The following is a 16393-nucleotide window of genomic DNA, read 5'->3' as shown; positions in this document are numbered from 1 at the left end:
CCATTTTAAATGAGAAAACGCCTATGCTTCTGGATCATGTTTAGATATGGCTTCTTTTTTGACCTATAGAGTTTTAGCCAGCAACGGCGAATGGCACGGTGGATTGTGTTCACTGACAATGTTTTCTGGAAGTATTCCTGAGCCCATGTTGTGATTTCCATTACAGTAGCATTCCTGTATGTGATGCAGTGCCGTCTAAGGGCCCGAAGATCACGGGATCCAGTATGGTTTTCCGGCCTTGACCCTTACGCACAGAGATTGTTCCAGATTCTCTGAATCTTTGGATGATATTATGCACTGTAGATGATGATAACTTCAAACTCTTTGCAGTTTTTTTCTGAGAAACTCCTTTCTGATATTGCTCCACTATTTGTCACCGCAGCATTGAGGGAATTGGTGATCCTCTGCCCAACTTGACTTCTGAGAGACACTGCCACTCTGAGAGCCTCTTTTTATACCCAATCATGTTGCCAATTGACCTAATAAGTTGCAAATTGGTCCTCCAGCTGTTCCTTATTTGTACATTTAACTTTTCCGGCCTCTTATTGCTACCTGTCCCAACGTTTTTGGAATGTGAAGCTCTCATGAAATCCAAAATGAGCCAATATTTGGCATGACATTTCAAAATGTCTTACTTTCAACATTTGATATATTTTATTCACAATAGCATATAAATAAGTTTATGAGATTTGTAAATGATTGCATTCCTTTTTTATTCACAATTTGTACAGTGTCCCAATTTTTTTGGAATCGGAATACATATATATATATATATATATGTACAGTAGCGGCCAAAAGTGATATCGACTCCAAACACAATAAAATCTTTAAAGGGGTGGTTGATTATGATTTCACTTTTTTTAACTTTAGTTAGTGTGTAATGTTACTGTTTGATCATAAACAACATCTGCAAAGTTATGACGCTCAAAGTTCAATGCAATGGGAGAAATTCGAGAATTCGCTTTTTAAGGACTACAACGAGCTCCTTTCCAGGTTAGTGACGTCACAAACCCTAACATTTACATAAACCCCGCCCCTGACAACACACAAAAAAGGGGGTGTGGCCATGTTGGGCTGCTTTAGAGAAGAGGAAGAGTTGTTGTAGTAGAGTGTTGTTGACATGCCGTCATTTTATGCTGGACTGCTTCACAAACAAGGGTCAATTCAACACAAAAGATGAACATGACGGCACATGCTAGTGGATGAGTTGAATCAACTCCACAGCAGCTACATCAATTTATCCACTAACCATTCAGAAACATCCAGTTTCATTCTAAAAGTTGTAACTTCTTCCTGAGTCTCTCCATCAGTGTCGACTCCGGTTTGAACAATGTAAGGCTGAACACTTCATTTTGGCTGCGTGAGATTCTCCAGCTTTGTTGTTGTTGAGCTGTTGAAGCTCCACCCTCTTCTGGAAAGGGGGCGGGAGCAGCAGCTCATTTGCATTTAAAGGGACACACACAAAAATGGCGTGTTTTTCCTCGCACCCAAATGGGGCAAATTTGACAAGCTATAATAAATGATCTGTGGGGGATTTTGAGCTCAAACTTCACAGACACATTCTGGAGACACCAGAGACTGATATTACATCTTGTGAAAAGGGGCATTATAGGTCCCCTTTAACACATTTTTAATAATATTTGAATAAAGTCTGAAGATGTCAATTTTCCTAGGCTGGACATCACTTTTGGCAACTGTTGTATAAGACATAAAACTACATGCTTACTATTCAAACTAACTTGTTTTGGATTTGGACGGTGATGTGATGAGATTTTTGGATTTATACCACCATTTTTATCTCTAATGATCAAGGAGAATTTGATATGAGCCCTTTAAAGGTGAAGTGTGTAATTATGGTGCCACTAAACTGCAAAATACAGGCAACTTTTCAAAAGTTTGGTGAAATCTACTTCCTCTGAAGGAACCAATTGAGTTTCAGCAGTCACACATTTAGTTCAGCTCAGTTTAAAGTAACAGGTGGCAGTGAAAAACGACCATCTGTTCATCTGAGATTACTTATAGTGCCAACTTCAGAATCTGTCTCTCTCTCTCTCTCTCTCTCTCTCTCTCTCTCTCTCTCTCACACACACACACACACACACACACACACACACACACACACACACACACACACTTTTACGGAAAGAAATCCATTCCTTAAACATTCAAGAGGATTCAGATGGACATGTGTTTCGTTCATGTATCTTGTACACCTTAAAACACAATCTCAATCTAGATTAATAACGACAGATTATTTTACATCTAATTACAGGACAGTTGATCTTCTTAATAAGCCAACAAACAGAGTAGACTATAAATAAACCAAACATCCCTTACTTAAGTTACTAAAACCATAATAAATAAATTAAATAAGTAAAAAGTAAAATGACAAAACAAGAAATCTATGTAGTATTTTGGCAGGAACTGCAGTTACTATAGTACATTTTTGCAAGAGATTGAGAGAAATATTTAATTTAGTCAGCTCATTTAATCTTTTCACTTTATTTCAAGCGGTTATTATATTACGTGTAACCGTTTCTAGCATAAATACAGCAGGAATTGACCCCTGAGACCTTCTAAGTGCTGCTAATGATCAAGATCAACTTCTTTAAATGCTTAATGTTCTTCCGTTTTTCCTCTAGTACTTTCTGACCTGCACAAAGGCACCTGGACAGGTGAATTTCAATGTCAATGTAAAACTGATTGATGAACACAATGGGGAGGTTTGAACGTTTGACCTTTCAATCACCAAATACTAAACTACAGCAGCCCAACATGAACCAAAAGCAAAGCAATCATAAAAGTAAATTATTATTTATAAATACAAACAAAACAACATACATTATGAACACATCTAATACTCACTGTGTGCATCGAGTCCCCGGTCTCTCTTTTACCTGTTAAAGGTCAATATAATTCCAGTGGTGTTTTCACTGAGGTCCAGTGGATGTGTGAGTGTCCACAGCTCAGGTGTCTGAAGCTAAAGTGGATCAGCTGTGACTTCATGAGTTCAGTAATCTCCTTTAAACCCGACAGCGGCACGAATCTGACCATACAGGTGTTAGTGCTGCTTCAACATCTTCATTACCTCAACATGTGATGGTTGGTGAAGACCATAAACTTCCATAAATCTCATATTCTTCTATATATACACTCTAAAAAATGCTGGGTTGTTTCAACCCAAGTTTGGGTCAAAAATGGACAAACCCAACCATTGGGTTAAATTTTTAAATGCATTTTTTAACCCAACGGTTGGGTTTGTCCATATTTGACCCAAATTTGGGTTAAAACAACCCAGCATTTTTTAGAGTATATAATATATATATATATATATATATATATATATATATATATATATATATATATATAAAATTCCCCTCAAAGTGACTACATCATATATATGAATTTTTAAATCACCAAAAAAAAAAAAAAAAAAAAAAAAAAAAGCAAATGACTGGATGGATATATTCAATTTGGAAAAAAAATATATAATATAATATAATATAATATAATATAATATAATATAATATAATATAATATAATATAATATACAAAGCCATGTTTGTGTCTGAAATATTCCAAGTTTATAATGAAAGTGTAAAAATAAAAATAAAAACAATTAAAGATCTGACATACAAATCACTGCAGAGACTGGTGAATTAGTAGACCACAATCACACACGTTAAGGAATTAAGTTTTTATTCATTTTATTACAAGAAAATTCCACAATGCTATTTTTATATAATGATCAAGGATTTTATTATTGTAGTCTCTCTCATTAGGTTCTTATCATTACAGAAAATGTTATTATACAGATTTGTTCAATGTCTCCTCATTGCTTGGTCATATTCCGCAGGAGTGCTGGTCACATTTATCTGTACAATTCAATTCTTCTTTTTTTTTTACTGTACATTTTTGTGTAGTTGATTAAAAAGGCAGTCAGCACTTAAATAAGCTGTTGTTTGTTTTTCTCCTCTTTTTAAAGTATATTCAAACATAACGTTCGCCTGTGACTCCACCCCCTGGGGGGAGGGGGCGGGGCTACACCAGGTCATGTGATTATAAGGAAGCTTCAGGGATTGGGTGACCAGGCCCGTGTTCCCCCGGGCACGACCTTCGTGCACCCACGCGTTTGGCACTGCGCACACAAACAAGACTCACGAGATAAACAACAAGCAAAGCTCTTTGTGATGTCATAATGATGCCTACTAATGGGAGGAAAAGTAAAAGTGTCACGTCATTGACACGTAAGACAAAAAGTGCCACCCTCCAGAGTCCGGATTTCAAGTTGTTGCGTTCTTCCCCATGTCCGAAAAAACAAAAGCAGTCTTATTTTTACGTTAAAACGGGGAAATAATATTCTCTTTTTTTTCTCCGGGCAGGCACCTACAGTTTTCTATTAAAATGCTACAGCTATAAGATCTAGCATTGAACACACAAAGCAACTGCAATGAAAAGAATAAAGTTGCCTTAATATAATAATAATAATAATAATAATAATTAATAATAATGACAAGAAAAATGCAATAATAATAATACAGAATAAATCTCTTTTTATAATTAGATTTTATAATTTAAAAGTTATATTTTTTCTTTCTTTGAAATAATAGATTTTTTTTTTCTCATATGTATCTAGTTTTGTGATCAAGATGTTGACTATACTTCAGCGTTATCCAAATCAATAAAAACTAGCTGTGCCGTTGCATATTACAGTCAATGATATGTGAACATGCACCGTGAACCACCCGTCACTCTCCGTCCTTCTGCCCTCTGACGCCATCATAGACGGCCAATGACCATGACGTCCACCACCTCGCCCTTGTGCAGCTCCACGTATTGCTCGGTTTTGGGAGGAAGCATCAGGAGTCCGTTAGCGCTGCGCATGCTCATGAGTCTGCTGCTAACCTGGTTCCCTGGACAAAGATGAAAGGAAGAAAAGTGTTTTCAGACCTGTAGATCGTTTGCTTCGTTCCGAAACAGGGACTTTATTTGTTACAATGTTGCATTTTCTTCTTGGTTCTGTTCGCTTTCACAAGGCAGCATTTCAAAGTGTATGTGTTTATGCAAGTCACATGTGAGTAAAGCTGTCATCTTATTGGTCAGAGTTTCCTCTGCGTCATCCATCAGCATGGATTGACGAGTTTGCTCCACGAGCTTATTTTGGCTTTATCTGTAGCTGTCGTGACACACGCAAACACTTATACGATTGTAGTCTTGATTACCACTCTAAATGATATACAGTATCTCACAATAACACTTTGCTACAGTGTAAAGTAGTGAGTGTACATCTTGTTTAACAGTGTAAATTTGCTGTCCCCTCAAAATAACTCAACACACAGCCATTAATGTCTAAACCACAGGCCACAAAAGTGAATACACCCCTAAGTGAAAATGTCCAAATTGGGCCCAATTAGCCATTTTCTCTCCCTGGTGTCATGTGACTCATTAGTGTTACAAGGTCTCAAGTGTGAATGGGGAGCAGGTGTGTTAAATTTGGTGTTATCGCTCTCATTCTCTCATACTGGTCACTGGAAGTTCAACATGGCACCTCATGGCAAAGAACCCCCTGAGGATCTGAAAAAAAGAGTTGTTGCTCTACATAAAGATGGCGTGGGCTATAAGAAGATGCCAAGACCCTGAAACTGAGCTGCAGCACTGTGGCCAAGACCATACAGCGGTTTAACAGGACAGGTTCGACTCAGAACAGGCCTCGCCATGATCGACCAAAGAAGTGGAAATGTGGAGCAAAAGTGAGCTGTGCATCTGTAGAGGCAGCGGCAGGCACTGTTCTGAGATCAGAATTTCAGCCAATCATAAGAGCTGGTTGTGGTCATTGGTATGTAAGTATTTTGCAGTAAAATATCCAAAAAACACTAGGCCATGGTTATATATTTTGTTCACTTGAGTACTTACAATATGTTTCCAACTATTTGTAAATCGTGAGAAAATTGCAATTTTAACCAAGGCTCCGGGACGTGTGAGGAGTCGCCTGTCAATGACGTCATACCCGCTTTACCCTCGGTTTTATTTTGTAGAAACCATTGAAACACCAAAGACGCTTTAATATTTACATGTTTTGATATATTTATAGACAGAAAACTAATTATTGTTATATAGCTCAACACGCTTAGTCTTATTGTTTAAATTAGATTTTTTTGCGAGTACCATGCTTTACCATGCCTCAGAGAAAAACACTATTTTGTGAAGTAGCTAACATAGCATAATCAGATGCAGCTTTATTTTTAGTAACAGTAATACAGCATTTTCTCCATCATACAATACGTTTAAAATTAATTGCATGCCATTATCAACACAATCATCCAGCATTTAAAGGTGCTAAAGAGGATGTTTTGTTTTATACATTTTTGCAATATTACTTGCAACTGTCTTTACTAACTGATAAAAGACTATTTATTAGGTGCACTGAAAGGAATAATATTAATATACAGCACGAGGTAGGGCCTTAAAAACATCACGCAAACGGTTGGCCCTCTGGCTTGTCAATCACTGCCGTGACGTTCCTTGTGAGAGACGAGTGCGGCTGCGCGCTCCAGTAACTTTCCACACTCTACAGGCGCCGCATGCAATGTTTTTGTCAGGAGACAGGAGTAACAACTGCAGATTATGAGTTACCTGCGGTGAGTCCGACATAAAGAAGCCAAAAAACACGACACAGCGAATGCCGGTGGTAAACACTCGTGTTCCTATACTTGTGCACAAGTTTTGGGAGGCGTTCCTTTGAAATGAGCTGTGAAGGAGGGGGGTTGTTCTTATGCATGCGCTCATTTCAAAAACTCAGTAACAAGTCTTTGGATTCTCAGTCGACTAAAAAATCCTCTCTATCACCTTTAATCTGATATTGTAAAATGGATCTATCTTACTGCAGTGTGTAACAGTGTCTCACAGCAGCCGCCGAGCGAACGCACAGAGTAACGTTATAACATCATTTTCAACACTCTCAAATGTATCTAATATGATAAACAGAGCTGCGTTACCTCATACTCATGACCAGAAAAGCGGAAGCGGCGCCGGCGACTGTGTCATAATAAAAGTCCCGCTGCTCGTGAGGCGTGTGTTGATCAATCGCTCCAGCTCCTCGTTCAGCTCCACAACACTCACTCCTGCTCTGCTCCATACTACAGTAACGTTAATAATCGCATCCATGAACATGATTTCTTCCCGAGTCCTATCCCGATTTTTTTCCACCAGAGAAGTGGAAAAGGAGACCACATGTCCCAAGATTCTGCTTTCAAACTTGCCGTCATCAAGCTACGCCTTTGTTTTTAATAGGCCTCTAGCGACCTCTAGTGGACAGAAAGTATTACATACTGCACCTTTAAGTCTCGGACCGATTGTTTTGGTGCGGATCCGAGCGTGATTGGCATGTTCATATATGACTAAATGAACCAAACTAAGAGAGAAAACACACCAGGTTCCTAAACAAATGCTCCAAATGAGCCAGGCGTGAAAACACCTTTAAACTTGAAAATAAAACTTCCACAAGGTTTTTTTGCAGTGATAAGTGATATGCAATAATAAAACCACCGTTTCCACAAATAACCTTTCAGTGAACAGTTCTTAAAAGAACCTTTTATTTCTGTGCAAAGATCTGGTAAAACCAGCGTTATTAACTGTGTGTTTACAGTTGCTTTAGAAGCCTTGGAAGCTGAAGCTCATGATTATGGTAAGGGGCGTTACTGACATGCTTGAGGTGTCTGGCCAATCACAACGCACTGGGCCAGCTGGCCAATCAGGGCACTCTTAAGAGAGTATATAAGGAGATAACGCAGGTCAGTAAAGGTGTTGGTCATGATCTGTTACCTGTGCTCTGTGCCCATGGCAGAGGTTCCTGATGGTGCCATGTCAAAATACAGCGGTGATACTCAGGACGCGGATCCAGCTTCACGTCACATGACAACTGGAAACAATCAAGCAAATTTTAGGTTTTTTTATTAGGGTTGACAATAGATTTGAATGATATATATTATATAAACATTAACTTTTATGTTAGATTGGATTAATCGTGATTAATGATTTTACAGCCCTAGTTTCACTTATATTTGGTAGATTATTTTACAGTGTGTAAATTATTATTACTCATAAAGTCAAAGCTGGTCTTACCCTGGCTTTTATTATGGTGGGCCGCGGGTCTAAGATTCCCTGCATCTTCCTCAAGGCGGGAATGACGAAGAGGTTACATGTTACGACCGCTGACACGGGATTCCCTGTGAAGCACGAGAGAGGGTGCTTATTAAATTGAGGAAACATAACAGACAGAAAATAGTGAAATCTGTGTAGTATGTGTTTTGAAAAAATACACCAATAAACTCTCTCACCGTCCCTACCTGGCAGAGCAAAGATAAGTTTTCGAGACCCGTCCATATCAAGAGTGGCAAATGTTGTGGGGAGACTAACGGAAGACAAACCAGAGCTCAATATCCGCGTGGACCGATTCTCATTGTTTGACACTCAATGTCAGGGTGTTTTCACACTGAGAGCAGTTTGCGTGATTTACGCTGTAGGTGATCCGCTTTAAATGCTGCAAAGCGAACTGAACTAAGACACGCTCTGAATACAGTTGGCTTTAAGTCTGTGGTGAAATGGGGTTCACCTATAATGTGTAATGTGAATTCAAAGCACTCTATTTTACTTTATTTTCAGTCAAATAAAACAAACAAACAAGCATTTTTGCAAGCTCAAAAGCTCATTACAGGTAACCATAATGGCACACCTATTTTAGTATAACTATTGTAAACTACATATACACTCAATAAGGTCTTTCTGTGTTTTATGCAAAAATGCTCAATCCAAGAAGTTGCAACATATTTACAAAATATATTACTATTTATTTTTTTGATTACTTTTATTAATTACTATGTATATTATTCTAATACTTTTGTAAAGTAAATAAAATGATGAAATAAATTAAATTAATTTAAAAAAAAAAAAAAATAAATAAAATAAAATGGCGTGAATAAAATAAAATGACTGGCATCCAAAAAAGTTTTTCTATTCGATTTCGATCCAGTGAAAGTGGATCGTAATAAAATATATTACTATTTATTTTTTGATTAAATTCTATTAATCATTATTTCTATTATTTTATACATTTTCTAAAAAAAAGTTGATAAAATAAAATAAAAAGTTAAAAAAGTCAACTTTTTGAAGTTTTTTTTTAAATTCAATTTCGATCCAGTTAAAGTGGATAATAAAAAAAAACTATTACTATTTATTTTTACTATAATAAAATAAATAAATAAAATAATAAAATAAATTACAATTAAAAAAATAAAATAAAATAAAAATAAATAGACATTCAAGTCTACTTTTAGGAGTTTTTCTATTCGATTACGATCCAGTTACAATCCAGTGGATCATAATAAAATATTATTCTATTAATTAAAAAAAAAAGTTAATAAAATAACATAAAAAGTAAAAAAGATCTACTTTTGAAGTTTTTTAAAAATTCTATTTCGATCCAGTTAAAGTGGATAATAATAAAATATATTACTATTTATTTTTACTATTTATTTTTTGATTAATTTCTTTTAATTATTATTATTTTTTATTATTCTATGACCTAAAAAAAAGTAAAAATATAAAATAAGTAAAAAAATAATAATAATAAAATAAATAAATAAAATATAAAAAAATTAATAAAATAAAATAAATTACAATTTAAAAAATAAAATAAAATATATGGACTGACATCTAGTCTACTTTTAGGAGTTTTTCTATTCGATTTTGACCCAGTGAAAGTGTTTGTTTCGTTTAACGAGGAATTAAGTGTGAAAACACCCTGAATCTGCATCACTTGCACAATCTTTACGCAGATGTCACCTGTTTCTTCAAAGACTCACCCTGGTTTCATGAAGACACGTCCAAAATGTATCTGAGCATGAAGATCGATATCAAGTACCTGTTTCAGGTAATCCTGTGAAAACATCCATTTAAAATCATCTTAATGATGCCGTAAAATTGCAAAACTGTGCTGTGTGACAAAGTTTTCTGATTGTAGAAAAACAGTATTATCTCATCTCATGTGTGTACATCATTTTAAACAGATCTGTAATTATGTAAAGTACAAGGCACCTCATTTCTTTAGGTGTAAAACTCTTTGATGTGAAAATCTCAGTGAGAAACATCTCATCTGAAGGGGTCAGCGGGTCTTACTACCATCCAGCCACTAGATGTCAGTATAAAGCAGTGATTACTAAATCAAACTCAAAGTCTGCACATCATCTTCGGACGTGTTAAGCTTTTCCATGCATCTTCCTAAAATTGCAGTTTTTCCTTTTACAGGGACATTACTGCATTTGGAACATCATCAAACTACATATTAGAAAAACACCATTTAGCTGTTGATTTTGTCTTTACAAAGCTGCCAACAGAAATAGATCATATATAAAAGGTCATGTACCTTTTCCCCCATAGACACGCCCCCTGAGGTGATGATGACGTCAGCACGACTGATTCCCTCATTCAGAGCATTCAACAGGTCATCAGGGCTGTGGGACACCAACGTAACACTTACCATTACTAAAATCTGCGCACAATGATTTACATTTCCGTATAGTACTATGATTCTATTATTCTATTACTTTTCTAAAAATAAAATAAAATAAAATAAAATAAATGGACTGGCATGCAAGTCTACATTTTGGAGTTTTTTATTCAATTTTGAATATAAATTATATTACTATTTATTTTTTGATTAATTTTGATTAATTATTATTTCTATTACTGCATTACTTTTAAAAAAAAAAAAAAAATGAAATAAAATAAAATAAAATAAAAAAGAAAAGAAAATTGATTAAATGGACTGGCATCCAAGTCTACTTTTTGGAGTTTTTGTATTCAATTTCGATCCAGTTAAAGTGGAAAATAATAAAATATATTACTAATTATTTTTCAATTAATTTCTATTAATTATTATTTATATTACTTCATTATTCCATCTTTTCTAAAAAAAAAAAAAAAAAATGAAAAAAAAAAAAATAAAAATAAAAAATAAATAAAAACATAAAATAAAAACATAAAATAAAATAAAAACATAAAATAAAATAAAATAAAATATGGACTGGCATCCAAGTCTACTTGGATGTTAAAGTGGTAAGTAATAAAATATATTACTAATCATTTTTTGATTTCAATTAATTATTATTTATGTTACTCCATTACTCCATCCTTTTCTAAAAAAAAACAAAATGAAAAAAAAAAAAAAATGAAAAAAATAAATAAATAATAAAAACATAAAATAAAAAAATAAAATAAATTAAAAACATAAAATAAAAACATAAAATAAAATAAAATAAAATAAAATAAAATAAAATAAAATAAAATAAAATAAAATAAAATAAAATAAAATAAAATAAAATAAAATAAAATAAAATGAAATATGGACTGGCATCCAAGTCTACTTGGATGTTAAAGTGGTAAGTAATAAAATATATTACTAATCATTTTTTGATTTCTATTAATTATTATTTATGTTACTCCATTACTCCATCCTTTTCTAAAAAAAAAAAATGAAAAAAACAAAAATGAAAAAAAATAAAAATAAAATAAAAATAAATAAATAATAAAAACATAAAATAAAAAAATAAAAGATAAAAAATAAAAAAAACAATAAAAATAATAAAATAATAAATAAAATAATAATATAATAATAAAATACAAATAAAACAATAAAACAATAAAATAATAAAAATAAATAAAATAAAAAATAAAAAATAAATAAAATAAAATAAAATAAAATAAAATAAAATAAAATAAAATAAAATAAAATAAAATAAAATAAAATAAAATAAAATAAATAAAATAAAATAAAATAAAATATGGACTGACATCCAAGTCTACTTTTTGGAGTTTTTCTATTCAGTTTCGATCCAGTTAAAGTATATAGGGCTGAAGGACACCAAGGTAATGGTTATTAATGATTTATATTTCCATATAGTATTGTAAAAGATGCTCACTTGTCTCCCACGATGCCCAGGTTGATGGTCGGGTATCCGTGCTCCTGAATGGTGGCCAGCAGCGTAGAGCGATTTGAGTCTCTGATCTTACCGGGATGTAAATCATCCTCTGGGTTCAGCAGCTGAAAAGAAGTCAATAAAGGCCTTTTCACACCAAGAACGATAATTATGTCTGAAGGTGCCCTCTATACCCTTATAGGGTTTTACAAACACCATTTGTAGTGGTGTCCGAAACCATAGTGGACGTTATCGTGCACACATTCAATCCCACAAAACGGATTGACTTTTTTTTGTCACAAAATGTAACTATATTATCGCACAGCAATATATAAGTCTGTCTAAATGTATTCACTTACATATAAAGTGATTATATGTATATATATATATATATAGCAAATCTCAACTGCTTGATTGCATGTATTGTCACAAAATGTGAACTATATTATCTCTCAGCTCTTATCTGATAAATGTCCACATTTGATCTCATTGCTGACTGGTAGAAACAGCATGTGCCGTAATTTCACCTCGTTTCCTGTAGACATCACAGCCACGACGGGAAACTTCTGCACTTCCACCTCCGTGACGCCCACCGTGGCCAGCAGACCGATTTCAGACGGGCCCATGTGAGTGCCTTTGGCCAACACGCATTCGCCTCGCTTAATGTCGTGACCGATGGGCCTGCAGAACACGACAGACTCTTTCACACACACGTGAGACACACACACACACACACACACACTGAGATCCGCTCACAGCTGCTCACCTGATGTCTTGACCTGGACGCGCTTGAACCAGAATCCGCACCTCCAGCTCTTCTGTGCCCTGACGAATGAATTTAGATTGAAACAGTGTTATTTTAGTATCATTATAGTTTTTATTCATAGTTAGAGTTAGATTTTATTGTAATATTTTTATTTTAATTTTAGTTAAAATTTTAGTAAATTTGTGATTTTTGTCATTTTTATAGGTTTTTGTGTTTAAAAAATTTATCTATATAGTCTTTATTAATTTTTGTGAAATGTTGCCATGGCCACTAACTGAAATGAAATATGTTTTTATTTTTTTATTTTATTTTATTTTATTTTATTTGACTTATATTAATTTTTTATTTATTTTTTTTATTTAGTAACAAAAAAGTTTTTTTTTATTGTTTTGTTTCAGTGATAATAATAACCTCGGAAGAGGCGAATTAATTACCTTTGACTTTTCAAAAAAATTTGGTAGATTTTGAGTAGAAATTAAGTGTATTTAATTTCAGCAAATTGTGTACACAAAATAACTAACTAACTAACTAACTAACTAAATAAATATTAGAATATATTTAAATATAAAGATATTTAATGCACTTATACATATTATATATATAGTAGTCAACATTTAAAGTGGATCAAATAAGTTAAACAAAGTTGTGACTGGTATTGCATTTTGGTTTTAGGAAAATTTTGATGAAAGATTGTGATCCACTTCAAATGTTGACTGGTATATATATATATATATATATATATATATATATATATATATATATATATATATATATATATATATATATATATATATATATATTATATAAAAATACAGTAGTACATTCATAATCTTAAATTACCACAATAACCATCACAATATATATTTTACTCTGTTCAGTAAGATTTTTTGTTAAAGAAATTAATACTTATTTTCAGCAAGGATGCATTAAATTGATCAAAAGTGACACTAAAGACATTTATAATGTAACAAATTCTATTTCACATAAATATAAATATGATACTTCATTTGAACTTTCTATTTCTATAAAGAATTCTAAAAAAATATATCACAGTTGCCACTAAAATATGAAGCAGCACAACTGTTTTCAACATTGATAATAATCAGAAATGTTTCTTGAGCAGCAAATCATCATATTAGAATGATTTCTGAAGGATCATGTGACACTGAAGACTGGATAAAATAAAATATATTCACAAAGAAAACAGTTCTTTTTAATCATAATAATATTTCACAATTTTTACTGTATTTTTGATCAGATAAATGCAGCCTTGGTGAGCAGAAGAGACTTCTTTCAAACATTAAAAAATCTTACCGCTCCTAAACTTTGAAAGGTAATGTCTATAAATAAATAAAAATGATTCAATGATGATCATGGTTTATAAAAAAATCAACAGGCTGTAACTCACGTCTTCAGACTCTCTCAGGAGTTCAGTGTCTTCTACTTGAACCACGGCATCTGCTCCGCATGGAATAGGAGCGCCTGTCGTCACCCGCATCACCTGACCCGGCATCACGGTGTGTGTGGGCTGGAAAAACACGCGTCACAGCAGTTCATATGGATAACTTTCCTCACATTTGAAGGTGGATTTCTCAAATCGTATCTTACATTTGAGACGTTTTCTCACCTGCTCTCCGGCCTGAGACTCGCCGATAATAAATCTGTCACCAGGACCATCAGCCGCTGTCAGGACACAGAGACAACACCGTACTCTCTTAGAAGAAAAGCTTCTTTATGCAACCTAAAAGTGGACCTATAATGCTCCTTTCACAAGATGTAATATCAGTCTCTGGTGTCTCCAGAATGTGTCTGTGAAGTTTCAGCTCAAAATCCCCCACAGATCATTTATTATAGCTTGTCAAATTTGCCCCATTTGGGTGCGAGGAAAAACACGCCATTTTTGTGTGTGTCCCTTTAAATGCAAATGAGCTGCTGCTCCCACCCCCTTTCCAGAAGAGGGCGGAGCTTTAACAGCTCAACAACAACAAAGCAGGAGAATCTCACACCAGAAAGCTGCCATAATGCGGCCCACATCGAGTTTCGCCCAACAGACAAACATGTTTACTGACTGTCACTAACTTCTCATAAGCTCATAAATATCCAATTAATTCAAAATCCCCAAATGCTTAAGTTTACGCTGCATAAGTTCTTGTTATGACATTTTTAAGAGGGAAAATCCCATCCAGCACAAAGTCCATTAGAAATGAATGAAGCATTTAACATTCATCCCCTGAGAGACATTTTGAGCGTCGCTCTCTAACAGACGTGAGCAATGCTTTCGATATGCCGTCCCGACGCGAGCACTATAGCTGTCAGAGCGCCGGTTAACCGATCCACTCATCCGGTCATGTGGGTTCTCACCTCTTACAGCATAGCCGTCTTTAACGGAGGCTGGGAACGGAGGCAGGTTGTCTTTGGCATAAACGTCCTGAGCCAGAACTCGACCCATGCCGTCTACGAGAACAACACGGAGAACAAGAAGTGTGTTAACTTGCAAATATTATGCATGCAAAACAGGCCTTTTAAGAATACATAAGGGACAACCTAATATTTACCCATTAAAATAAACAAATCAAATTTAATGCATTTTAGATGCTGGCATCTCTTGATTTCTGTTTATTCACCCATAAAGACTAAATATGCACCAGATTTATACTGTCAGAAGTCTTGTGATACTAATTGACCAGATGGAAACTAGAAATTAGAGAGAATTAAATTAGCACCGCAATGCAGGAAAATCATGTATCCTGCAAGGGAAAACTGTCAATTATACATTTTAGTGTCATTCTAACATAATATTTGATTGTAGAATGCCGCAATTAACCAATCAGTTTTTCAGATAGCCATAATTGTTTAAACAAAATACCACCATGTAAAGTGCCACGCAGGGAATTGTGGGAATATCAGTTTATGATTTTCCACTGTTAATGATAAGATGACTGTTCATTTTTACTTCCAAAGTCTGTATATTTTATTTTCCTATAAAATGACTTGCCATTAAGAAATTAACAGGATTTAATTAACAGGATCTCTCTCTAAATGCTTTTTGAAGTGAACTGAACTCAAACCATCTCAGGGCATTGTATAATATAATATAATATAATATAATATAATATAATATAATATAATAATATAATATAATATAATATAATATAATATAATATAATATAATATAATATAATATAATATAATATAATATAATATAATATAATATAATATAATACAATATAATATAATATAATATAATATAATATAATATAATACAATATAATATAATATAATATAATATAATATAATATAATATAATATAATATAATATAATATAATATAATACAATATAATATAATATAATATAATAAATATAATATAATATAATATAATATAATATAATATAATATAATATAATATAATGCTGTCAATCGATTAAAAAATTAGATACTTAAATCTCACATTTTCTGTAATTAATCGTGATTAATTAATAACTTTAAAGTTAATATATTTTTATATTGTAATAATTTAACATTTAATCTCCAAATGGATGTAGAAACAACATAAAGACAGTATTTTTAAATATTTAAGTAGGAAATATAGAGAAATTGATTAAAGTTATCAAACATTTTACAGTCTTCACTGCATAAACTATAAATTAAATATA

General features: G+C 33.3%; 1 protein-coding gene across 2 annotated transcripts in view; it reads right to left on the bottom strand.

The window, feature by feature from the left end:
- Positions 1–4779: 4779 nt before the first annotated feature.
- Positions 4780–16393, bottom strand: part of gphnb (gephyrin b) — a 103669-nt gene continuing 92055 nt past the window's right edge. For both annotated transcript variants that reach the window (XM_067383309.1, XM_067383310.1), the window contains 12 exons: positions 15100–15192; positions 14366–14421; positions 14147–14266; positions 12739–12797; positions 12500–12653; positions 11976–12097; positions 10421–10508; positions 9861–9934; positions 8346–8410; positions 8122–8225; positions 7822–7918; positions 4780–4913 (listed from right to left, as the gene is read on the bottom strand). In XM_067383309.1, the coding sequence (XP_067239410.1) occupies positions 4780–4913; positions 7822–7918; positions 8122–8225; positions 8346–8410; positions 9861–9934; positions 10421–10508; positions 11976–12097; positions 12500–12653; positions 12739–12797; positions 14147–14266; positions 14366–14421; positions 15100–15192 (1166 nt within the window). The remainder of the gene's footprint in view (positions 4914–7821; positions 7919–8121; positions 8226–8345; positions 8411–9860; positions 9935–10420; positions 10509–11975; positions 12098–12499; positions 12654–12738; positions 12798–14146; positions 14267–14365; positions 14422–15099; positions 15193–16393) is intronic.

The sequence above is a fragment of the Chanodichthys erythropterus genome, chromosome 4, assembly GCF_024489055.1.
Source record: "Chanodichthys erythropterus isolate Z2021 chromosome 4, ASM2448905v1, whole genome shotgun sequence".
NCBI classification, from domain to species: domain Eukaryota; kingdom Metazoa; phylum Chordata; class Actinopteri; order Cypriniformes; family Xenocyprididae; genus Chanodichthys; species Chanodichthys erythropterus.
Note: the sequence above shows the minus strand (reverse complement) of the source record. Positions and strands in the feature narration are given on the sequence as shown.